The following is a 24380-nucleotide window of genomic DNA, read 5'->3' as shown; positions in this document are numbered from 1 at the left end:
CATTCACGTTTCTAGGCAAAAAAAAAAAAAAAAAAAAAAAACCAAACCAAAACAAAACCAGAGATATGTTAGAACCTGACCCCCTAAAATTGGTTTTGCTGGTCTATTGGGCAATCTGGACTTTGCAGTGATAATTATCCTCAAAAGAGCATCGGTTCCTTTTATAGACAAGATTGTGGATCTTCAGAATGATAATTCTGCCGTTTTCATTTCATTTTCTGAAAGTCAGGGTTGGCTTGTGAAAAGTTGTTAAACAACATCCTTAAAGTGAAATGTCAACCCTCACTCTAAGCTCTTCCCCTTTTCAAAGCACTGAATGAAGACTTCACTGGGTTTTATAGTGGCTTTCTGATTTTGGTAGTCCATACAAGAAGGGAGTTTGGAAGTTCTTGTAAACTGTTAATGACTGTCTGCCGATATCCTGCCTGAAATACCATGATTATTTATGGGAAGTATCTTTAATAAAGCTGGATAAGGTTTGGCTTGAAAAAAAAAAAAAAAAAGGAAAAGATAAAGTCCAATTCAAACAGGCACTTCTAATCACACATGAAGCTGTCCCTTCCATTCCACATGGCCTTGGTGGCTCTTCCAAAATAAAAATAGCTCACACAGGGCTCATTCAGCTGAGACATCCAGGACATAGGAGAGTAGCCCTCTCTCCTGGAATAGCTGCTGTGGGAGTTTCCTGGCAAGAGTAGCATCTGCTTCCTGGAAAGAGCCCTGCCCCAAGGCTATGGCTAATTCCTCGGCCGAATTCAGTCCCATGGTGACCCTGACTCCCCATCTCCTCCACAAGACTCTGATTCCAGCTTTTCCCTTTCCAGAGATTCATTTTTCACCTGGAATTGTTTGAGCATGCTTCTTCTCTTTCCCTCTGAGGTCTAGCATGACTTAAAGCCACAGGCTAGGCCAGAGATCACAGGGTAGGATGGTCACTTTCTCCTCCCTGCTTCGCTGGATGGGAACATGGGGGTTGTATGGGTGATGGAGCCATTGCAGGGATTCCTATGAAATTTCTCTCCAGAGTCTGCCCATTTTTCCATCCCTCATCAATCTCTGGCTATGGTGACACACTGACCGTCTTAACTGTCTCTCAGCTGTTTTATAACCACTGATTTGGTGTACATGGCATTATGTCCCTTTAAGTAAGGGATACAAATGGACCAATGGCAGAAACAGTCTTGACCTGTCACACTGAATTCCCTGCTGATGTACCCCTGCTGTCACAGGCTTTTGATCTGTGCCCACATCCCTACCACATGCAAATACCTGCTCCCATGCTATTACAGCTTGAATCTGAAGTGTCCCCTAAGGCTCATGATTTGAACAACTGTTCTTAAGACAGTGTGGTATTTCAGAAGGCTTTAGAAACTCAGGAGGCGGAGCTAGCTGAAGGTAATAGGCTGAGAGGGGCAGCTCTTAGGTTAGCTCCACGCAAGATTTCTGTCCTGCTTACTTCCTAGTCCACAGTGATGTGAGGAGCCCCTGCACCTCAATACTGCCAAACCTCCTCTGCCATAGCAGCCTAAACATTCCCGCTCTCAAATTTTCTCTCAGATATCGTACTCACTGGGAAGCCCCTTGGCACTCAGAAGCAGACAAATCAGGCCTGATGTCTTCATGGGAGGGTCTGCCACTGTACTTTCCCAGACTGTTAGCTGAAAAGCTACTTGCTCTCCACAACACATAAATATATGTTGAAACTACACAGCTCTGAAAACCTTTGCTGACTTTTTTTCCCAAGTAAAAGAAAGCCAGACATGGTGATGCACCCTGTAATCTGAACTCTCAGGAGTCTGAGGCAGGAGAATGGCCAAGGATTTGGGGCCAGCCTGAGCAAAGTAACAAGAGCCTGATTCAGATAAAGGAAAATTAAATAAATAAATAAAACAATGTACAGAATGGCTGAATGTATTCCTAAAAGATATATCTGATAAAGGGACTTATAAAAATAAAGAAAACAGACCTGAGCCAGCAGCTTGCCAGAAGGTATGTAGAGATGACAGTACGTGGAAAGGTCTTCAATATGCCATTATATATGGAAACAACAAACTTGCACAGCTATTAGAATGGCCAGATCCAGAACAGTGACCGCCAAACCCTGGAGATATCAATAACAGCTTCCAAACTGCTGTGGGGAACACTAAGTGGTTCAACTATGAAAGAGAGTTTAGCAATTTCTTACAAAACCTCTCTCTCTCCCTCTCCCTCTCCCTCTCCCTCTTGGTTTTTCGAACTCTGTAGACCAGGTTGGCCTCAAACTCATAGGCCTGTGCCTTCCGAGAGCAACTAAACATATTTTATGAAATCAGCAACCACTATGATCTTGGCATTGGCCCAAGTGAGATGAAAACTTACAGGATGGTTGTGTTAGCCAGCCTTTTATCACTGTAACAAAATGCCTGAGACAAACAACTTAGAAGGAAGCGAGGTTGATTTTAACATGGCCATATGGAAAGTTTCAGTGTGTGGGGGGGGGGAGTTAGAATCCCAATGCACTCTTCAAGGGCTCCCCACAATGTAGACCTCACCCACTTCCTGTAAACAAGCCTTGGGGAATCTAAATGTAGCCATGTCACTCCTGACTGTCCACCTTCACAGGAACAAAACACCACTTCAGGACATCAAGAAAACTAAGTATGATTTGATTCAAACCGCAGTGACCAGTAGCTCAGCTGGTCAGGTGTTTGCTTCTGAAACTGGATGAGGCCCTGGGCTTGCTCCCCAGCACTGTAATGAGCTAGGCATGCTGGTGTCTTCTTGTACTCCTACCACTTGGGAGAAGCTGGGGTGTGTGTGTGTGGGGGGGGGGAGTCAGGAGTTTAAGGCTAACCTAGGCTAAACAGGAAGAAACAGTATCAGAAAAACCAAAATTGCAATAATTTTATTTTAAAAAATAAAGGAATACAAGCAGGCTGTAGAAAGAACAAGCATAAAGGACTGATATCCCCTCCCTTAATGGCAACCCCCAAGCATTCTAACATATAACCTAAGACACACACACACACACACACACACACACACACACACACACACACACGGATGCATATATCTATAAATACATATATCAATATATACATGTATTTGATCCACATATACAAATGTTTGAAAATAAACGACTAGGTGGTGGTGGCACATGCCTAGCATTTGGCACTTGGGAGGCAGAGGTAGGCAGATCTCTTGAGTTTGAGGTCTACAGAGCAAGTTCCAGGGCAGTCAAAGCTATACAGAGAAACCCTGTCTTGAAAACACACATACACACGTGTACACACAAATAGGTAAATGTTTTTCCTTTCTTATTCATTCTCTCTCTTAGGTGCACGCGTGCACGCGCACACACACACACACACACACACACACACACACACACTCTCTCTTGTAATGTAGCCCAGGCTGGCCTCAAACCCCCCCCCATTTTAAGAAATCCTATTTTATTATTTATTATTTATTAATTTTATTATTTATTCATGTGTATGTGTGAGTACCCTGGCACTTATTTGTCCCAGGTCACTGGGTAGAGGTGACAGTTTGAATACTCATCTAGCTCCCACTGCCCTTGGTTTTGTCACTAGAGCACATCAGAACCAGGATGTAGTAGAACATGATGGGGAAGCAGACAGCAAAGCCCGCCCTCCTTCCCCAGACCAGATGGATTTGCCATTGGTGACTTGCTTTAAACACTTCTTTCCAACAGACAGGAGAAGACAGCACAGGGAAAAGGTTTTAAACTGGAGTTACCCACAGAACTTCCTTTCCCCTACTGAATCCAGCTTTTAGATCAAGGCTGTTGTTGGCTTTGAGGGAAGGAAAAAGAGAAGGGAAATCAGACGAGCTCAAGCCCTACCACACAGGCATCCAAAGTCAGCTGAGCTGGCCAGGCACACCATGTCGGCAACAATGGCTTTGCAATTCCAAGGAATGACTCAGGATGGAGGCGCCAATGAGCAATGATTGACATAGAGAGTTTATATAAGCAGGACAGGGCCATAAATCTTCAACCCTTGGCTTCAACAAAGCATTGCTTCAAGGTCAATCTTGCAGTTCTTAACCTGTGGGGCATGACCCCTTTGGGTCAATTTGTAGCAATGAAAATATGTCCTACATATCAGATATTTACATTACAATTCATAAAAGTGTCAAAATTATGGTTATGAAGTAGCAAATAATTTTATGGTTGGGGTTACCATGACATGAGGAACTAACATTAGGAAGGTTGAGAATCACTGCTCTAGACCCTATCCACTTCCTGTTTGCTTGTTTGTATAAGAAAACCCCAGGCATTGTAAATATTTCCTGTGTAACCTTTAAATACTATCAACTTTAAATATATGTGTACACACACAACACATACACACACCCTCTCTCTCACTATAATACTACATGTTAACCCTGGGTTTCTGTGACAACACACAGGCCTCAGAAACTGGATCATCTTAGGTGAAGTGAGAATATGTAAGATTTCAAGGCACTGGTCCAGGCAAGGGGACCAGAGAGCCAACCTACCCAGGCCTTTCCAGTCCCTAGATCAGGTAGCCCTGAGCAAGCCTCCATGCTCCCTGCTATTTGCTATTTGGACTCTCTTCCAGGGCTTTGGTCTGACACAAAGGCCAGAAGCCTTGTCCCCATGATCATCCAACAGTCAGCAAACACAGCTTGAGTGGGGAAAAGAAAGAAAGCTTGAGGCCTGGCCAGTAGCTAAGTGAGGCTGGCCACGTCACTTCTCATTTTCCTTTTAACCCTCACCCCTCACTTGCTCTGACAATGATTTATAGCAGCGGTTCTCAACCATCACAAAAACACATTATTTCTGATAGTCTTAGGACCCCCCCCCCACCATACATAACTTTATTTTCGTTGCTACTTCATAACTGTAATTTTGCTGCTGTATCTCAGTTCCTAAAACCATTAGAAATAGAAATGTGTTTTCTGATGGTAGGGACCCACAGGTTGAGAATGGATGATTTATAGGATCATGTAAATGTTTGGCCTACATACAGTGGGAAAAGGTCAACACAAATGGCACCGACATCCTGGCTCCTGGCAGGATAAGGCCCCAACTATGTATTTTTGCATACAATTCTGTAAAGCAGGACAACCAGGGCATGCATGTGACTGTCAACTCTGGTGGCAGCCATACACAGCCACAGAGAAATAGAAAACACAAGATCCAAATGTTCTTTGCAGGTACCACCAGTTTGTCCCATTTCACTGTTGTCTCTGTACTCTTGGGTGTCTACCATCCACTATACCTAGCAGTCCTGATCAGGCCTAACCTGGACCCCAGCACAGCTAGGGTTGCTAGACAGAAGCAAGGAGTGTGGTGTACACACAGTTTAGTGTTGCATGCACTGTGGTTACCGACTCCAACACCAGTCTGCACACTGTTAAGTTAGTCAAAGATCAGATGGATGTGTAAAAAGCTTACAAAATGGTACATATGGTTACGTGTTCTAACTAATGCCTCCCAATTCATGCCAGCACCATGAAAGCAAGGAAAAGCCCAGTCACAAAGAGGCCCCTGCTTAACTCTACCCTCAAACTGCCTCAACTTATTAGGCCATGACAATTGTTACCATGTATCAAACACTTACCATGTGCCAGATACAGCTTTAAAAGATTTATATGGAATTTAACTTTACAACAATCCTAACACAATCCTAAAACCAACAGCCTTCAAACAGCAGGAGTGAATGGTAAAGGTAGGACTTGAACTCTAGCCATCTGGCTTTGAATCCTGGGGCTTTCACCACTATAACTTATTTTGGCAGAGCATACTGGCCCTAGAATATGATTCCAAAGGCTGAGCTTTACAAACACTGGTGTGATGGCATAGCATGAAATCAGGAATCAGTACACAATGATGGTTTCAGAAACACCTAATGATAAACAAGCAAGCTCTTATCCCCCCTCCCCTCCCCCTGCCCCCCCCCCTTTTTGAGACAAGGTTTCTGTATAGCCTTGGCTGTCCTGGAACTCACTTTATAGACCAAGCAGGCCTCAAACTCAGAGATCCACCTGTCTGTCTCCGAATGCTAGGATTAAATGTGTGGGCCACTACACCTGGCTAAGCCCCATGTTCCTAAAGGTGGTGTATGAAGGACGTGAACTTTGAAGGCAGACTGCTCAAATTCAAATCCAAGCTGGGTTCCTACTAGCTGCGTAGTCTTGGGCAGATTATTTAACTTTCTGTGCCTCAGTTTCTAAACTTTATTAAATAGGAACATTAACAGCATCATGCTGTTTGTTCTCAGTATACAATTTTAACTTTCATTCATTGAGTTGTCCCAATGTAAAACATCAACTGGGCTGGGGGGGGGGCAGAGGACCCTGGGGCATTTGGTAAAGAATGAAAATTGTGGGGACTGGAGGAGAGGGGAGTTAACATGGCAGGGCAAAGGGGTGGGGGCAAGGTTGGGATAGTTTGATAGACAGAGAATGCCAAGGACAGTGCTAACACATGGGTCAAGAAAGGCCCTCGAAGGCCCACATGTTGTAAGCTGAGTCCAAGTTCCTGTGGCAGTACTGGTAAGGGGTGAAACCTTGTTGGGGTATTTCTGCTGGTAGGTCTTAGATGACTGGGGACATGTCCTTGAAGGAGTCATTAGGATCTGAGGCTTTCCTCTTTTATCTCAGCTGCCATAAAATGAGCATGCTGCAACCACACAGTACACTGTGATGTACAACCTAACCACAGGCACTAAGCAACAGAGCAGGCAGGAACTTCTGAAGCCATGTCCTTTTAGCTGACAGCCTCAGGTAGTGGCAGAAAGGATGCACCTGTCTCCAAGATGAAACCCAGGGCTTAGGAAGCAGGGCACTGTGGTGGTTGGGTCTCAACAGTAGAGCTCTCCTAAACTGGATTAAGGCCAGAACGACTACTATGTAAGGACACAGTGAGAATGGCCAGCTATAATCCAGAAATGGTCCTTTAGCAGACACTGACATTTCATCTTAGCTTTCCAGCTTCCAGAACTGTGAGCAACACATTTCTGTGGTTGAAGCCTCTGGTTCATAGTATCCCATCACAGTGGCCCAAGCAACTCAAGGCAAAACTTAAAAAAAAAAAAAAAATATATATATATATATACACAGGCCAGAAGGATGGCTCAAGCAGCAAAGAGGGACAGAAGTCAGACCCCAGCATCACAGCTCACAAGTACCTGTAACTGCTGTTCCATGGGGCGGATCCAACACCTGCTTCTGCCTTACCCAAACACATACCTTTAGGGACTATGAGCACTTGAACATACATGTGCACACACACACACATACGCAGAGGGAGGGAGGGAGGAAGGAAGGAGGGGGGAGAGAAATACATATTCCCCCACACCAAAATTGAGCTGTGTTTCTGAATGCTGTTCAGGTCAGGGGAGGTACAGGTCTGAAACAGTCTACCAGGACTGTCTAGGGAGCACAGTCAAAGAGACCAGCTAGTCATGGCTTCAGCATTATGAACTGATGACAATATTTGAGCCCCCCAAAGGTAGCTGGTCTCTTCAGCCCTGGCAAGGCCCAACCTGGTTTTTCCCAAGTCCCCTTGAGCTTGAGATGTGTCTGCACACCAAGCCCTGCAGTGACCAGTTACCACTTCTGTGCCATGCAATCCTTCCAACAACTAAAGAGAGACCAGACCTTGGGAAACTCTTGACTCCACGCTCTACTAGGAGTTAACCTGAGCAGGCTGAGACCAACTCCCTTAGTACTGGTGTCTCCAAGTGGTCAAAGAAGTCAGGCTTTGGCATATAGACAATGGATTAAGGATCAACTCTTAAGCTTATCCAATTTTTGTATGCACCTGTTTACCAGGGAACTGGTCCATATAGGGATGGAAGGGCTGACAGGCCGTCAGGGCCACAAGACACCACTGGTTAATCAAAGGAGCAGAGGAAAGGGCATTCCAAAGCCCGAGGCAGGGCCATCCATCGTCCTCCAAAAATGTCCCAGATACAGTCCTTGACCCCAATGCCCCAGAACCTGAAATTGTTGCCTCCAGCATGACTGAGATTACCAGCCAGATGTGTGTGATACTCCGCTAGATTAACTGGGTGAGATCAATCCAACTGTAGGTGCTCCTGAAAGAGGACACTCCTTCCCCTCTAGGGAAAAGTAAAATCATGAAGACAACAGCGCCAGAGGCACCAAGCAAACAGATCACCCCCAATTAAGGCACAATCCTGTGTACATCTTGAGTATCACTCCATGACAGTTTTAAGACTGTGAGCTCGAACTACTAGACAAAGAAGCCATGAGGCAAAATGGCCAACTACTGTGGAGAATACTAAAGACTATATATGCAAACCAAAAAACTAAACACAGAACTACCATGGGCTCCAGCAAACAAATGCAAGACCTTATAGTTATTTGTGGAACCACACTCACCTAGAAGTCTTATCCACAGTCCAAGTATATAAATGGAGACCATTCCAGTGTCACAAATGGACAAATAAGGAAAACATGCCACTTACTCTGAAAACAAAGGACAACCTGACATAAGCTACGGCATGGATGAACTTAAACCCAGCACCCTAAGTGAAATAAGCCAGGCACAGAAGGATAAATATTGCCAATTCCATTCAAAGACAGCAAGGGCTAGGGCAAGAAGGAGATGAAATGCACAGTTACGTGGGAATAGTTAGCTCGGGGTGATAAGAAAGTTCTGGAAATGGGTCATGGTGATGGATGCACACAAAGTAAAGTCAGTGCCACTGAACTACTCCACTAAAATAACTAAAAATAGTTAACTTCATGTCATGTATTCTGCCACAAAAGAACGTCTTGAGTCTCTCATGACCTGCAAGATCAGGAATTGTAAACTAATCTACAGCAGCCACCTCTCCCCTCCTCCAGATCCCTTCCTGTCTAAGGTCTCAGTCATACAGCCTGGTCAGCCTGGTCAGCATCTTTAACAAGAAAAGCATCAACATCAACCCTCTAAGACCACAACAAATCATTTCAACAACAAAACCACCAGGTGCTCACTGCTCCCTTCTACCTGGGAGGAGGAGCCCAGATAAGGCTGTCTCACTTGTATTATAGGACAACACAGTCACCATGGTCACTGTGAGTCACCATAGTCAGAGCATAGTCACACCCAGCCAGCAATGCAAACTTTGGGGGAAGGGAAAGATGATTTATGCACACAGGTAACAGAACATTCGGCCCAGCTAGTAAGCCAAGGTATTACAAATTCAAAATGCAATAAATCAGTGGCAAATAAATGTGTGTATAAAGGAATAAAAACAAACAAACCCTACCATTCAATAGAAAGGTTAGAAAAGCAAGTCAGGAAAAAAAAATCTAGAGATAAAAGAGCAACAAAAAGCTGGCTATAGTGAGCTATGCCTATAATCCCAACAGGAGCCTAGGTACATAGAGAGTCTGAGGCCAGCCTATGCTATATGAGCTCTTATCTCAAAAATAAGCAAGCAAGCAAGCAAGCAGCAGGAGCTGGGAGAAGTTTTAGTCAGTAAAGTGCTTTCTGCATTAAGCATGAGGACCTGAGTTCAATCCCCCCAGCACTAACACGAAAAGCCAGACACAGTGGCATGTGCTTAGAGTTCTAGTGTTAGGGAACCGGAAGCAAGTGGATTCTTGGAGAGAGAGACACTGGACAGATTCCACTGAGAGACCCTGAGGAACAACTGAGGCTGGCTGCTGTACCCCACTTACATGTGCACATATGTACTGACACACACAAATGAAAAGCACTAGCAACCACAAACAGACATAAAAAGATGTAGGAATATTCCAATCTAAAACAGTGTTTTTCAAGCTGTGGGTCCCAACACCTGGGGATAAACGACCCCCTTTATGGAGTCACATATCAGATATCCTGCATGTCCGATATTTACATTACAATTAGCAACAGTAGCAAAATTAGAGTAATGGAATAACAACAAAAATAACTTTATGGAACTGTATATTGTATATACTAAAGAGTCACAACCTTGAGAACATTGAGAACTGCTTATCTAAAATGAGTCCCAAGGGGGAGGGTTGGGAAAACTGAGGCAAGAAATTTATCAATTGTAGCACGAGAACACTGTGAGGGTTAGGGATGGCTCAGTGGGTACGGATGCTTGCTGCACAAGCATGAGTCCCCAGCCCCTATGTAGCAAGCTGTTTATGGCCATGTATGTATCTGTAAGCCCAGTGCTGGAACCCACTGGTTGTCAGCCTAGCTCCAAATTCAATCAGTGACAGAGCAGGACACTCAAGAGTTCTCTTTGGAAAGGACACACACACACACACACACACACACACACACACACACACACACACACACACAGAGGCACATACATGCTTATACACCACACTCCCCACAGGCAGACACACAGATATTAATGACATCAATGATGATATAAGAACATTGACTAACACCCAAAGAGATAGTAGGACCAACCTGGTAGTGATCCAGTATCTGAAAAGAGACCATCAACAAAGCTCATGAACCTGACACAGAACTCAGGTAGAGAAACAATACTACAAGTATTCAGAAAATGAAAGGAGCCAAGGTTCTTCAGGGAAAATGGGACGACACTGGGCTCTTCAACCACTGCCGTGCACTATAAGACAATAGCTCCTTCCTCCAAACTTCCCAGCGGAGAAACTGCTTCAGCTTTCCGTTCATTCCTACAGCCAAGCTAATGACCCACCTATCAACAGGATGCCAGACTGTTCTAAAAAGACACAAAAACAAAAAGCACCCCACCACCCACCTACTTTTACTAGAAGTTCCTAAAGAATTCCGATGAAATGAGAATGTAAGTAAGGAAAACAGAAAACCCCAGTGCAAGGGGAATCTAACACAGAAAACTTAAAAAGAAAGTCCCAAGATGATAGCTGAGTGACAGACTTGGGGAGCAACTTGTCCAGCTCAGAGCAATGGATGCATGCTGTGCAGGGAAACCCAAGGGGAGGGATGACTCACTGCAGGAACAGGAAGCTTGGTGGCCCTGCACGTGTAACCCACACAGGTCACCTGGGACAGTAGCAAGCCATACATTCTACAGACATAATAATGCAATTAACACTGACATCTATCCAAGCAGCGAGTAATAACTAAATTGATAAACTATCAAACAGAACTATAAACCTATCATTTAAACAAAGATATTGTTTACATGATAACAAAGATAGTTACCTGAACAGAAGTAGACAATGGGGAGGGTATGTCAGGAGACAGACAATGGGGAGGGTTGTCAAGAGACAGCTGGTTTCATTTTAAGCCCTTCAGATCAATATAGTTGACTTTTCTCATTCCATAAACTACATGTTTTATAATGTAACATAAAGTGCTACATATGAAGGAGATTTTGACACTTAACTACAAAAAAAAAAAAAAAAAAAAAAAAAAAAAGGACTATCCTGGCACAACTGAGTTACTACATTCACATTCTTTGAAAACTCAAAACACTTTTTAGCTAAAAAAAAAAAAAAAAAGCCGAAACACCATTTGTGCTCCATGTTGCTCTGTTACACTAGTCCCTGGTTTTTGTTTGTTTGTTTATCACCATCCTTAGGCATAGGTAGAAGTTTGTTGGCACACAAAGCTTATAGGGTTTTAAGGGCCCTCTTAAGGAAAGGATACAAAACACCTTCCTTTATGCCAATGTTATCAACCAGTATGGCTGTGGAGGTGACAGCCTAAAGCTTAGCTGGGTGTGGGGGAGGGGATCAGTGACATCTGATTCTGCCCCCTCCCCTGCACTAGAAGAGGGCCCATTAATCTCCCCTTAACAGAAGGCTGAACACACAGGCACTTCCAGAAAACACACATACTTCAGAGCCAGTCTTCTTTCTCTAGTGGGGGTGTGTGGGGCAGGGCGGGACAGGGCAGGGTAAAGCATGGGAGGATGGAATGTAGTCTTAGGGCTACACCAGAGTGCGCGGAGCCCTCTTCTCGCTAGCTGAGCAGGTAGATCCAGACTCTCTGGGGTTCCTCAACTCTACCTATCTAGGCAGCTAGGGCTTCACAAAGGTTCTGTAGCCCAAACTTGCTTCCTTGGGGAAACAGCAGGGACACAAAGGGAATTTTTGACTTAAACCTTTTTAGGAGTGGAACAAGAGGGCTGAGTCCTCTGTTAAGCCAGGTTAAGCCTCTGAGAGGCTATCTCTTGCTTCTGAAAGGCACCTCTACAACCTCTTGCAGCAGCAAGGGACAGAGGCTGAAATCAAGGCCTACAGGCTGCAGGGATCCTGATCCAATACTGCTGTCGGATACCCACTGCCCAAGCTTTGGTGCCTTCACGCCTGGAAGATGCGAATGTTTGGCCCTGCCAAGAAGCCTTGTGGTTTTCCCACTCCTTAGCAGTTCAAATCTTCTGTGGTGCAAATTGACAGCCATGGTGCCAGAAACTGAAAGTAAGTTCCTGGAGAACACACAGATTAATCAGGTATATGATTCTCTATCAGGTCCTGGCCTTCTGTGGCTGGCATCAAGACTAGGAGTTACACTGGACCACTGAGGAGTTACACTGGACCACTGAGGAATAGCAAAAAGACAGAGTTCCGAAACACCCCCAGGAGAAGCCAGGAAATGTATATCCCTCAACTCAGCCAAGCTGGGCAATTTCCCTCTTAGACAATTGGTCAGATGCTTCTATGGCTGGCCACCCTGCTGTCTCCTAGCATTTCTTGAGACCACATGGGGTCCCCAACTCTTTCAGGAAGCTACCCACTCACAATGATGGCTCTTTCTGGAACTGGGCCTAGCATGTTCTCTATGACCACAGCTGTTTGAGTCACCCTTTTCTTCTAGTTCCTTGGGCATGTACATTTCCTCACTAGACACCTCAATAACGTTCCCAGCAATCTCATGGGTGTGTATCAAACTCCATTTTACATACCAGGGAACAAGGTCAGTGCCAGGATTGCTTCTCCTGGCCTCCCAGGGAGATGATGGCTCTTGAAGGCTGCTGGATAGCTGTACCTTCTTGCCACTTCCCACCACTGCCCAACAGAGTTGGCACTGGGATCTTCAACCTAGCTGCATCCTGCCAGGACCACAAGTTCCTGATTCATCTCTCCTCACCTGGCTGGCACCTGCCCTGACAGTCTGTAGGTAGACTCCAGCAATCTGGGGGTCAAGCAGTACCATTCTAGAAGATTCCCTTCTCCCTCCCATCCCAAACAGGATGTGAGAAGAGATAGGGACATTCTAGCTCTTCCAGGTCTATAGAGTTCCACAACCTGTGATAGTGGGGCACTAACCTCACCTATGTGGGTCATAGGTGCCATTAAGAGACTGACACAAGCCAGAGCCCTGGGGCAGCATTCACCAACCCTGACTGCATTTTCTCAGGCACTACACAAAAAGCCCACAGAAGGTGGAGACAGGCATTCAGCTCCCCACCCACGTGGAGGAATTAAAAATAGCAGAGCTGACATCAATCACTCTCCAGGCTGCACAGTAGACACTGCTATCCAAGGCTGTCTCCTGGGCTGCCCAGCCTAGAGAAATTCTGGGCAAAGCTGGCAGGAGAGTGGCCACAGCAATCACTAGGGCCTCACCATGGGGTTGAGCCTGAGGGAACAAATCTGAAAGAACCTTCTTAGAAATAAAAAGCCCATCTTCAGTGGCATTTGGATTGCTCCAGAATTCTGATCCTCTGAGATCATTTGAGTCAATGGCTTGTTTTATTTGGTAGGAGCCAAGGACCAGGAAGCAGGAGAGACCTGCCCGAGTTCCTCAGGTCTGGCTGGGGACAACAGGACAAGGCCTAAAACTTTATCTCTTGATGTCTAGTCCAGTGTATTTTAGCCCACTTACACTCTGGGCTCCATCCCATTCTCCCAGACTGGAGGTCAAGTTGGGAGACATGAAGGTTAACCTGAGAAAACCAAAGGGAGGAAGTGATGGTGATCTCCTAACAACTCCCACATAACTGAGTCATAAACAAGGAACTATGAGTGACACAGAGAAACTGGGGTGGGCAGCCATAAATCTCATCTCTCATAAATGTGAGGAACCCTGCAACCATCAGCCTTAGTTCAGCCAGGGCATACAGGACTATTGCCACAACAAGAGTACCCTACATGTCATACTTGAGGTTGAAGAAAGCAACCTGGGAGAAGGTGGCATAGAAAGCCCTCTCCATTCCAAAGCTGGATCTTAGAAGGGCCACCTGGTCCCATGGGGCTGGAAGATCTGAGAGTGGTTCCAGTGGAGATCACAGCATACTAATAGGGCTGTCCTCTGGGAGAAGGCTGAAGACTTCAGCATGTTCCTCCATCCCTGGGACAGAGCTGCCCTGCTGTGCACCTGGCTGGCTTCTGGCTGCTATGACATATGGTTGTGTTCCTACTCCCAACATGTACAGTGCCAGCTCAGCCAATGGCAAGAGAATAAACATATTAGTTTCAAATTAAGGAGAGAAGTGGGTGGTGTTCCTGAATCGTCTGTCATCTGTCAACCATCTGCCCTATCTTGCTTTAGGAACTCACTATAACCTGACTATAACCGCATCAGCTCGGCAGGGCCTGTCAGTGAGGATTAGAGTAGGTTGATCTGGACGATGCAGGTAAAAGAAGCACATTACCCAGGGGTGACCCTGAGGCTAGACACATCAGTACATCCTAGGAACCTGCCAGAATTAAAACACTCAGATAAATACACATACAAAGACACAGTACACGACCCAGTCTGCACCTGGGTTCTAGAACTGCCTCACACATGCAAAAGTTTGAAAATCACAGTCCTAGAAAATGCTTGAAGCAACAACAATGTTAGGAGCCTGGTACCTGGACTATCTCATGGGAAAGTTGTAAAGCCTCAGATGTCTGAAGAGAGGGAGAGAGATAACACCTTCCCACCCCACCCCGTGATAAACAAATAAGCCAGAATCTTAACAGCAGGGATGGAGAAGGGGTGATGAGAAATCAACCAAGGTTGCAAGAAACAAGAAGGAAAGAAAACAACCTCCAAATAAAATACACAGCAAAGACAACACAGAATAAAATAACAGCCAGCTACAAGAGCAAGAATGTGAATTCCTCCATCAAAGACAAAAGCCTTTAAGACTGTAGCTGTCATGGCCTCCTGCCACCCCTCTCTCCAAGCCCAGACATGTGTTGATTATAAGAAAAACAAATTACTAAGTAAAAATGATTTGAAATTCAGGGCAAGACAAAGACAAAAAAGTAATCAAAAATGAGATATGGAATATTAAAAATATGTTGATGGTTGATACATTTCAACAGATAAAGTGCTTTGCTATGTAAATATGAGGACCTGAGTTCAAATACCCAGAAGCCACGTAAAATTCCAGGTGTGGTGGCACAAGCCTATAATCCCAGCACTTGGAGATGGCTTGCTGGCTACTCAGTCTAACCAAATTGGCAAGTCCCAGAGGCAGCGAGAGACCCTATCTCAACACATAAGGTAGAGTGGCAGAGTACCTGATGTCGACCTTTAAATCTCCACATGCACACAGCACAGCACACACATGTCTTGAGGATTTTTTCAGAATCCTGCCCCATCAAATCAAGGACATTCCCAGCTAGCTTTTAGTCATTGTCTTTGTCTGGAAACACAGACCTTAGAAAATTTCTAAGATCAGTTCAGGGCGAATAAACCAGGCCATTCTAGTGCAGTCCACCGAGACAGAAAAAAGCTTGAAGACTACAGGACAGAGTCTTCTCCTGCCATCTGGCCCTCTATATTTTCGTATATTAACTACACTGTCATCTCCCTTGAAGGACACGGAAGGCTGTGGCCTCATCTTGTTGCCTTAGATGAGGAAGGAAATGTGACCAGTCAAGCAGAGCTGGCCACACATCCTTGGACCCAGCAGCAAAGGGGTGGAGGGGAGGTTCTGCTCTGGTGCTGATGTGATTGGTTCTGCTATGCTATGGTTCCCGCATGGTTTGTCCCACCTGGTAGAAGTGTGACCTTTGTGTACCGGCACTGGGAAGTGAGAGAACCTAAGACTGGAGCTGAGTGGGATGTGGAAACTGGCTATTATAACACTGGTGGCCTCCTCCGTTCTTACTCCTCCTTCCTGCCCTGACAGTCTATGATGTAGCAAACAGCTGCCAGAGTGCTGAACTTTTTGTTATTTGTTCATCAAGCTCTCTTTATTTGTTATCCAGCTTCAGATGTATTGTAGCATCAGAAAACAGACCAAAAGACTTCCAGGCCTCTAAAGTTTACTCTTCCTAAAAGTCTGACTGTCCTAAGGACAAAGGCCACAAGGACACTGGGGGAGGGGGACTCGTGGCCATCGGCAGGCTGAGAAACAAGACCCAACTACCAATTGGACAGAAAGCATGAAAGCATATCTTGAAGTCAGCCAGAGAATACAAGCTCTAAATGCCTGCCTGAGTCTTGCTGTTTTGTAAAAATGTGTTTCTATTAATTTTAGGACTGTAAGAAAAGAAATTATCCTACCTCTTGGTTATTTCTTCCCCTAAAACATAAATAATAGGGACCCAAACACCACACAGTATGATCCACGAAGCAGGTCTGAAACACCTCCTAATTCCAAAAATGAAAGACAAGTTCATAAAAGCCAGAACTCTTGCCAAGGACAAATGGGGTTTGACTTAGATAAAATTACAGTGAGAATTATTTTGGTCTATTACTTTTTTTTTAAGATAAGGACTCACTATGTAACCTAGGCTGTCCTTAAATATATGGTCCTTAATAAATATGTGACCCTCATATATAGCCCAGGTTGGTCTTGAACTCATGAACTTCCTGCCTCAGTCTCCCAAATGCTGGGATTACTGGCTCATGCCACCATGATCAGTTTTACAGTGAGAATTCCTGATACATCGCTCAGTGATAAGGAAAAGTCGAGCTGAATTTGAAAGCACACTTTAACATCAGGTAGTCAGCCACAGAGGATTTAATGCAATCTGAGATGTTTATTCTTTGACTAGGACCCAAATACGAAGCAGTCAGTCTCACCTTGACACACCTTGGAAACTCAGGATGGTTGTTCTAAATAATCTCCACATCACAGCTGACTTACAGTGACCAGAGGACAAGGAAAAGGTGGGCACTTTGTATGTGTGGAGGTCTGAATGAAAATGGTACCCATAGACTCATAGGGAATGAACTGTTAGGAGGTGTGGCCTTAATGGAGGAAGTGTGCCACTGGGAGTGGATTTTAAGGTTTCAAATGCTCAAGCCAAGCCCAGTGTCTCTCTCTCTCTTCCTGCTGCCTACAGATCAAAAGTAGAACTCTCAGCTATCACTCTAGCACCATGTCTTCCCACAAACTGCCACCATGATGATAATGAACTAAGCCTATGAACTATAAGCCAGCCCCAATTAAATGTTTTCCTCTATAAAAGTTGTGAAAAAAAAGAAAACACATACATTAACAACAAAAAGAGTTGTGGTCATGGTGTCTCTTCACAGCAATAGAAACCCTAATTAAGACAATACGGAAACCCATCTGCTAGTTTTATACCCAAAGGAGTGCTGAGCATGGCAGGCCTTTCAGTGACAAGAGAACACAAATAAAATTGAGTGGAGAAAAGTTGAAATGGCTCCTGAAGAGAAAGAAAAAAAAAAAATCATTAAAATCCAATTTAAAGTATTTAAAAATCCCATTTCTTGACTTAAAAGAATTTTAAAGCATTAAAAAAATGTAAACACTTCCTAAAAAAATACACTCTGGAGCATTCAAAGTAGATAGGTTCCTTGCCCCAACTTTGCTTCAAGTCAATAAAAACAGGAAAAGAATTCACTATCCACTAGTGAGGAAAAGCCTGAATAAATTATGGTAATTCTGTACTGAGAACATTCCACAGCTGCTGACCTGGAGCAACAGTAACCCAGATACTGTGGCAATAAACAAGTCATGCACAGAGGCTGCTGGGTGAGGTAGAGGGGCTGTGGACACTCGCCACCCACTCTCCTCAGGAGGAAAAGGAGTAGAGAAAATGAGCCAAGGAATCACCCTGTTCTGCTCTCTCATGAGGCTCCAGTACTCATCTGCTCCAGCTGTTCCTTCTCATCGCAGCGATGCTACTGCTGACCCCTCAAGTCTGCTATCCCAGGGAGCTGTTTCAGCTCCATGCCCTTGACTTCAAATATAAATATAACACAGACAAAATTGCTTCTCTGGCCTAGATACTTCCTCAGTTCTGCTCCCACCCCCTGGAATCTCAAAAGACACCTAAAAGGCAACAAGAAATGGGAGTTCATGACCTTCTCCACCTTCCAAACTGGGTCCTCATCCAGTCTCTCTGGGATGTCCAGGGGGCAGACCTAGTGTTGCAGCAGGCTTGGGAGGCCACTGAAGATGGCTTTCAGAGCTCCGTGGAAGCCCATTACAGGAAGTCTTCCTTCCAGGTCAAAAAGATGGAATCTACCACTAGTCCCTGACACATGACATTTTGATCTACTCCAAAGATTAGATCACTGCAGGCTATAGGCTCCTCTTTACCAGTTAAAACAGCTGGGCCTGTCAATCACCTGGCCAAGAGACCATGCCTCAGGAATGCTAGTTCAGCCAAAGCCATGATTAGGAGATAGGAGGTTCCCTTAGTGGAATAATGTAGTTATCGCCTATGCAGTCACCGTGGAGCTTCCCTCACGAGGTGCTTCGGCCTCCTACCATTTTGCATTGCTTAGAAAAGCACAACTTCCCCCTCTCTTTTTCTCTCCTTTTCTTTCAGATTCTAGCCAAAGCCTGGCCATGCTCTTCCACACTCTAGGCTTTCTCACCGTTTTTCTCCAAAGCCTCCCTCCCCTTCTGCCATGCGGCTGCTTAACTGTCCAGCCTCGTGGTTATTTGCTGTGATCCCTATTACTGAATCTTCCATGCTTGCTTGCTTTTGGTTTCTTTTGTTTGTTTGGTTGGTTGGTTGGTTTGGGTTTTTTTGTTGTTTTTATTTTTTTGTTTCTCTGTAACTTTGGAAATTGTTCTGGAACTCCCTTTGTAAATCAGGCTGGCCTTGAACTCACAGAGATCCACCCACCTCTGCCTCCTGAGTGCTGGGATTAAAGGCAGGAGGCACCAATGCCCTGGTCCTCCATGCTTTCTTAAAGGTATGACTTCTCTTGTCCTTTTCTCCATCCCTTCCTCCTGGCAAGTTCTGAGATAGCATTTGCTTGCTCTGTTGTTTTTCTTTCAAACACTAATAAGGACGTCCTTGAACATCCTTCCAAGTCCTTTCCCATATTCTTTTATTAACAAAATTGAGAACCCAAAGAGAGACCTTGATATCCCCATGTAACATCTCCTTCTGTGTCTACAGAACTGGCTGGGCAAGCAGTGGGCACTCACTAAAGATTTCAACAGAAACATGCCTTGTCACCTAGCTCCTAAAAATAACTATGCCCTTTGTGGTGGACACAGCAAGCTCTCGTCCCTTAACACTGGCCCTGCCCCCCTTACACATCCCTTTCCCCCAAGAATGCTTCCCACACCAGGTTTCATGTGCCTGCCTGATATTCCTGTGAACAGCTCCCAGTTTCTTCTCTGCCCCAACCCTAAATTCTCAGCCTTCTGTCATGCAAGCCAACCTCCACTGGTGGGCCTGGGTCTCTGAGCCCTTCAACTGTTGTCTTTGCTGCTAAGACAGTGGGGCCTTCAAAAGCTCAGTCCCAAAAAGCTAACACTGATGATGCAGAGACAGACTTGAGATGGCCACTCCATCTTCAGCTTCCTGGTTCCTTAGTAACACACCCACAGTATCAACAAGATCATCACCGCTCTCACTAATCTCAAAGCCCTTCCACAAACATCTTGTCTTCTGATTCTCTATTGGAGACAACCATTTGTCAGTCAGAAAACTGGAACTATATGGCTACCTGGTTTATCCCAGGTTAGCCTGCAGGTGAAAATTGTCCTCCAACCCTTCAATTCTTTTTTATTACCTTACATATAAGGACACTATGCCTGCATCTATGTGTGTGCACACTTTACACTGACTAGTGCCCGCCAAGGTCAGAAGAGGGTGTCAGATCCCCTGGATGCTATAGACAGCTGTGAGTGGCCAGTGGACACTGGAAATCAAACCTGGGTCCTCAAAAAGAGCACTAAGTGCTCTATGGTGGCTTGAACAGAGACTAGTCTCCATAGGCTCATATGTCTGAATAGTTGGTGGCTGTTTGCAAGCATTAGGCATGGAGTAGCTGGAGGAAGTATTTCACAGGGGGCAGGTTGAGGGTTCAGAAGACTCACACCATTCTGAGTTAGTTCTCTCTGCCTCTGACTTGTGGGTTGAAATGTGAGGGCTCAGCTGTTTCTGCTGCTATATGACTTTGCTCCTCTATCATGCACTCTAACTCTCTGAAAGCATAAGCCCAGCCCTATTAAACATCTTCTTTTATAAATCGCCTCAGTCATGATGTTTTGTCACAGCAATAGAAAAGTAACTAATACCTGCTCTTTTTTTTTTTTTTTTTTTTTTTTTTTTTTTGTGTGTGTGTGTGTGATTTGCTTATTTTTATCTTACATGAGCTGGTGTTTTGCCCGCATTTATGTCTGTATGAGGATGTCAAATCCCAATGAGCTGGGTAACAGACAGTATGAGCTGTCATGTGGGTACTGGGAATTGAACCTGGGTCCTCTGGTAAAGCAGCCAGTGCTCTCAATCACTGAACCAACTCTCCGGCCCCTATTCCCTAACTGTTCAGCTGCCCTTATCTCACTCTATTCTTTCTCACATCGGTGTGGGCAGGATGACCAGAAGCTGACCACTCCACTGTATAGCCAGTCTTCTCCCCCATAGTAACTAACCGAGTGACCCTGCAACCTTTATTTCCTGAGTCACGGTCAACATGCCTGATGTGGGCTAACCGGTTTTAGAGGGTTATTGAAAGGTTTCAACCCAAACAAAGCTCAACAATTGTTCTTACAAATGCCAACTCCCACCAGGGGAACCTAGATCTCCTGTAGCCTTAGAGCTGTCCTATATAAGCACCACTCAAATTTCTGATGTTCTGGAAGGACAGTGGGTTTGTGAAGAAAGAGTCACAGAAACTGGAGTATGTTCCATCAGCTGTGCCTTCGAAACACAGCCACACCCAGACTCTCCCACTTCTATGGGACCAAGTGCCAGGAACTGCTTTGGGGCCAAGAGAGAGAAAAGCAGCTAGGAAGGGAAGAGAAAGTCTTAGGTCTTCTGAGAACAAAGCATGCAATCCCACCCACCCTGGGTTTCTTTGCTGTCTTCCACAGTGTTCCCTCTCCTGCCATCCCAAGCTACCATTACCCCCCTGGGTCACAACACTCAGTTATCACTGATCAATCAAAGCCTTCTAGATAAAACAAATGAACTGAGGACCTTTCTTTTTTCCTTGTCATGTCTACAAAAAGAGCTCAAACAGCTGAACTTGCATGTTTCTGTTTTAAACATCTAAATTTTATCTGTTTTGTGCCTGTGTGTTTGCACATAGGCATGGGTAAGCCACAACTTAACAGATGTCAGTTCCCTCTTTCCATTATGTGAAAACTCAAGATCAAACTCAGATTGGAAGGTTCAGCCGCAAGTGCCTTAGCCTGGAGTGCACTTAATTCACTATGCATCACTGCCCCTGCCCCACCCCTGCCTCCAGGAGGATGCTCAGTGTTAATTATATTTACCAATTCTGTGTGCATGTGTATACTGGGGTGGGGGTAGTGCATGTCACTGTGTGGAAGCCAGAGGATAACCTATGAACAGCAGCTTTCTACCTACTGAGTCGTCTCTCTGCCCCAAATTCTTTCTGTATCAGAAACAGGCTTTGAACTCCTGATCTTCCTGCCTCCATCTCAGGGAGTTCTGGGATTACAAACTCCACACACAGCACTTTCAGCCTCTCTGCCCCCTCCTCAATCTGGATGCATTTCTCCTTCACTTCTCCACTACTCCCTGCTTATCCTACAGCTCCAATACTCAAGCCACAAAGACATTACTTCTCTTGCCTGCCTCTCATCCAACTGACATTTCCTCTACACTTTAAAAGAAAGGATCCTCATGGGCACTTTGAAAGACTAAGATTATTCAGAAACAGTCTCCATGCTCCAAGAATGTCACAAGGGCAAGAAACCTGGATATACAAATCCTTCTAGTCCTGAGAACTGGGCCAATGATGAGGTGGAGGAAGAGGGCATGTCTTGTCCCTCCTACAGGGGAGCAAAAGCCATAGGAATGTCTCATGAATAAGAAAGAAAGCAGAACAGTGTGGGCTAAAACAGAACAGTAAAAGCTGGTTGTGCCCTCTGCTCTTGCTACTACTGCATTATCCACTGGCAGCTGCATTTGGTCGCTTACATGCTAGGCCTTACCTAGTATGCCTAACCCAAGCATCCCACTGTGATACACCAGTTGCTACCAGTTCTAACTGGTCAGAACCTGAGAATTGTGGAGCTGTTAAAAACATTAACTTGTTGGGCATGGTGGCACATGCCCTTAATCCCAGCACGTAAGAGGCAGAGGCAGACAGATCCCTGAGTCCACAGCAAGTTCCAGGACAGTCAGAACTACACTGAGAGACCCTGTCCTTAAAGATAGATTAGAGAGAAAGAAAGAGGGAGAGAGATAAAAAGAGAGATGGGTGATTGATAGATAGACAGACAGACAGACAGACAGACAGACAGAGTCACTTCCCCCCAAAAAACCAAACACACAAATAAACCTCAAGGGGGCTGTAGTGATGGTTCAGCACTTAAGAGCATTTGTTGCACCCACAGCAGTTCATAACTGTCTCAACTCTAGTTCAAGGGCATCTAATGCCCTCTTCTGACCTCCAAAGACACCAAGGGCACCAGGCACCCACATTGTACACAGACATACATGCAGGCAAAAACACATATACACACAAAATATAATATGCTTAAAGAATTGTAAAAATAAGCTGGATGTGGTGACCCACATCTTTGATTCCAGGATTCAGGAGGCAGAGGCAGGCAGAACTTTTGAGTCTGAGGCCAGCCTGGTCTATAGATAGAGTTCCAGAACAGCCAGGGCTACACACACAAAAAAAAAAAAAAAAAAAAAAAAAATTGTAAGAATAGAACTCATCAGACTAGAGAAAGTTCTCTTTGGAAAAGAGCACACTGCTCTTCTAGAGGACCAGAGTTCAGAGCAAGGCATCTCACAACCACCTACAACTCCATCTCCAGAGCATCCAAACACACAGAAACTTAATTAAAAATAGCATAAACAGTCAGCTGGGCAGTGGTGGCACAGCCTTTAACCCCAGCATTTGTGAGACAGAGGTCCGTGGATCAAGGCCAGCCTGCTCTACAGAGTGAGTTCCAGGACAGCCAGGGCTCAAAAAACATAATAATAATAATAGTAATAATAATGATGATGAACAATTTTTAAACATTAATTTGTTGGGCCAGTTAGCACATACCCTTAATCCCAGCACTCAGGAGTTCCAAACCAGCTGAAACTGGCTGAATTCTCACAATTAAGTCCATGAAATATCCTTATTTTACAGATAAGGAAATCAAGGTGCAGAGATTAATGATTGATCCAGGGAGGGATGGAGGAACCCAAAGTGGGCACTCTATGTCAGCAACAGACTGCCCTCACTCACCTGGCTTGCCTGGTTAGAGAACACTAAGCACAGACAAGTACTGAAGGAATGGCCCTGTTGCTACTCCTTCTGGAATTCTCAGTAACAGACTGAAGCAAGGAAATAATCAAGAAGTATGAGAGCAAGCTGAGAGAGGACAAGATAGAGGACCCTGCCCTACACGGCCCCAGGCACGTCCAATCTTTTGACAATGACACACAGTCATCTACAAAGTTTACACTTGAGAATGGCTCAATTGAATTACTCCCTCCTCCTCCCCCGCCAAAAAAAAAAAAACCCTCATAATGTTAAATTTACTGATTTTGTGTAGGTTTGTATTCGTAGCTTTTTTCAATGTAGCCCCAGGGCACGCCTGTTCAAAATTCCCTCGTGTGGGCAGGGCAGCAGGGAGCAGCTAGTGAAGGCCTAGAAAGGGGGCAGACGACTTGGGCAGACACTTAAGAGGGTCGGGTCCCAGGAACACAATCTCTATAGACATCGGGCGGGGAGAGAAATCTCCCCAGCTTGAGCTTAGCTATCCGCCCCCCCCCCCCAGATCCGTTTCCTACCTAGTTAGGTCTTTAGGACCCCGGCCTGAGCCCACGGGAAGTGGGGGAGCCATGCCCAAGGGTTCCTCGGGACTCTGGAACGGGGGGCGCAGGCAGGGTCGGGGGTGGGGGATCCTGGCTGGATTGGCGTTAAGAAAGGCAGGCAACACAGCACACATGGCACGATCCCGCATTCTCTGAACCACCTGGGAGCCTGCCTTATATAAACCCTGGGTGGCAGGTCCAGGAACCCGCGCAGGGCAGTTCCGGAGCAAAGTTCCCAAAGACGGCCTTCTTGGTCGGCGGGGCTCTGCTCAAGCTTCCCCCGGAAGCGCACGGAGCTGAGGAGACCTGACTAATCC

The 24380-nt window shown here is 45.3% G+C and overlaps 1 protein-coding gene across 2 annotated transcripts in view; it reads right to left on the bottom strand.

The window, feature by feature from the left end:
- The window catches only part of Anxa11 (annexin A11), a 43645-nt gene that overhangs the window by 19061 nt on the left and 204 nt on the right, over positions 1-24380 (bottom strand). The window contains exon 1 of one of the 2 annotated variants that reach the window (XM_051176691.1): positions 22300-22357. The exons of the other annotated variant lie outside the window; for it this stretch is intronic. Coding sequence (XP_051032648.1) covers positions 22300-22342 — 43 coding nt within the window. The 5' untranslated portion in view covers positions 22343-22357. Of the gene's footprint in view, positions 1-22299; positions 22358-24380 lie in introns of those variants that run through there. 2 annotated transcript variants of the gene reach the window in all.

This window comes from Phodopus roborovskii, unplaced genomic scaffold (assembly GCF_943737965.1).
Source record: "Phodopus roborovskii unplaced genomic scaffold, PHOROB, whole genome shotgun sequence".
In the NCBI taxonomy this organism is placed as follows: domain Eukaryota; kingdom Metazoa; phylum Chordata; class Mammalia; order Rodentia; family Cricetidae; genus Phodopus; species Phodopus roborovskii.
This window is presented reverse-complemented; position numbering and strand designations above follow the sequence as displayed.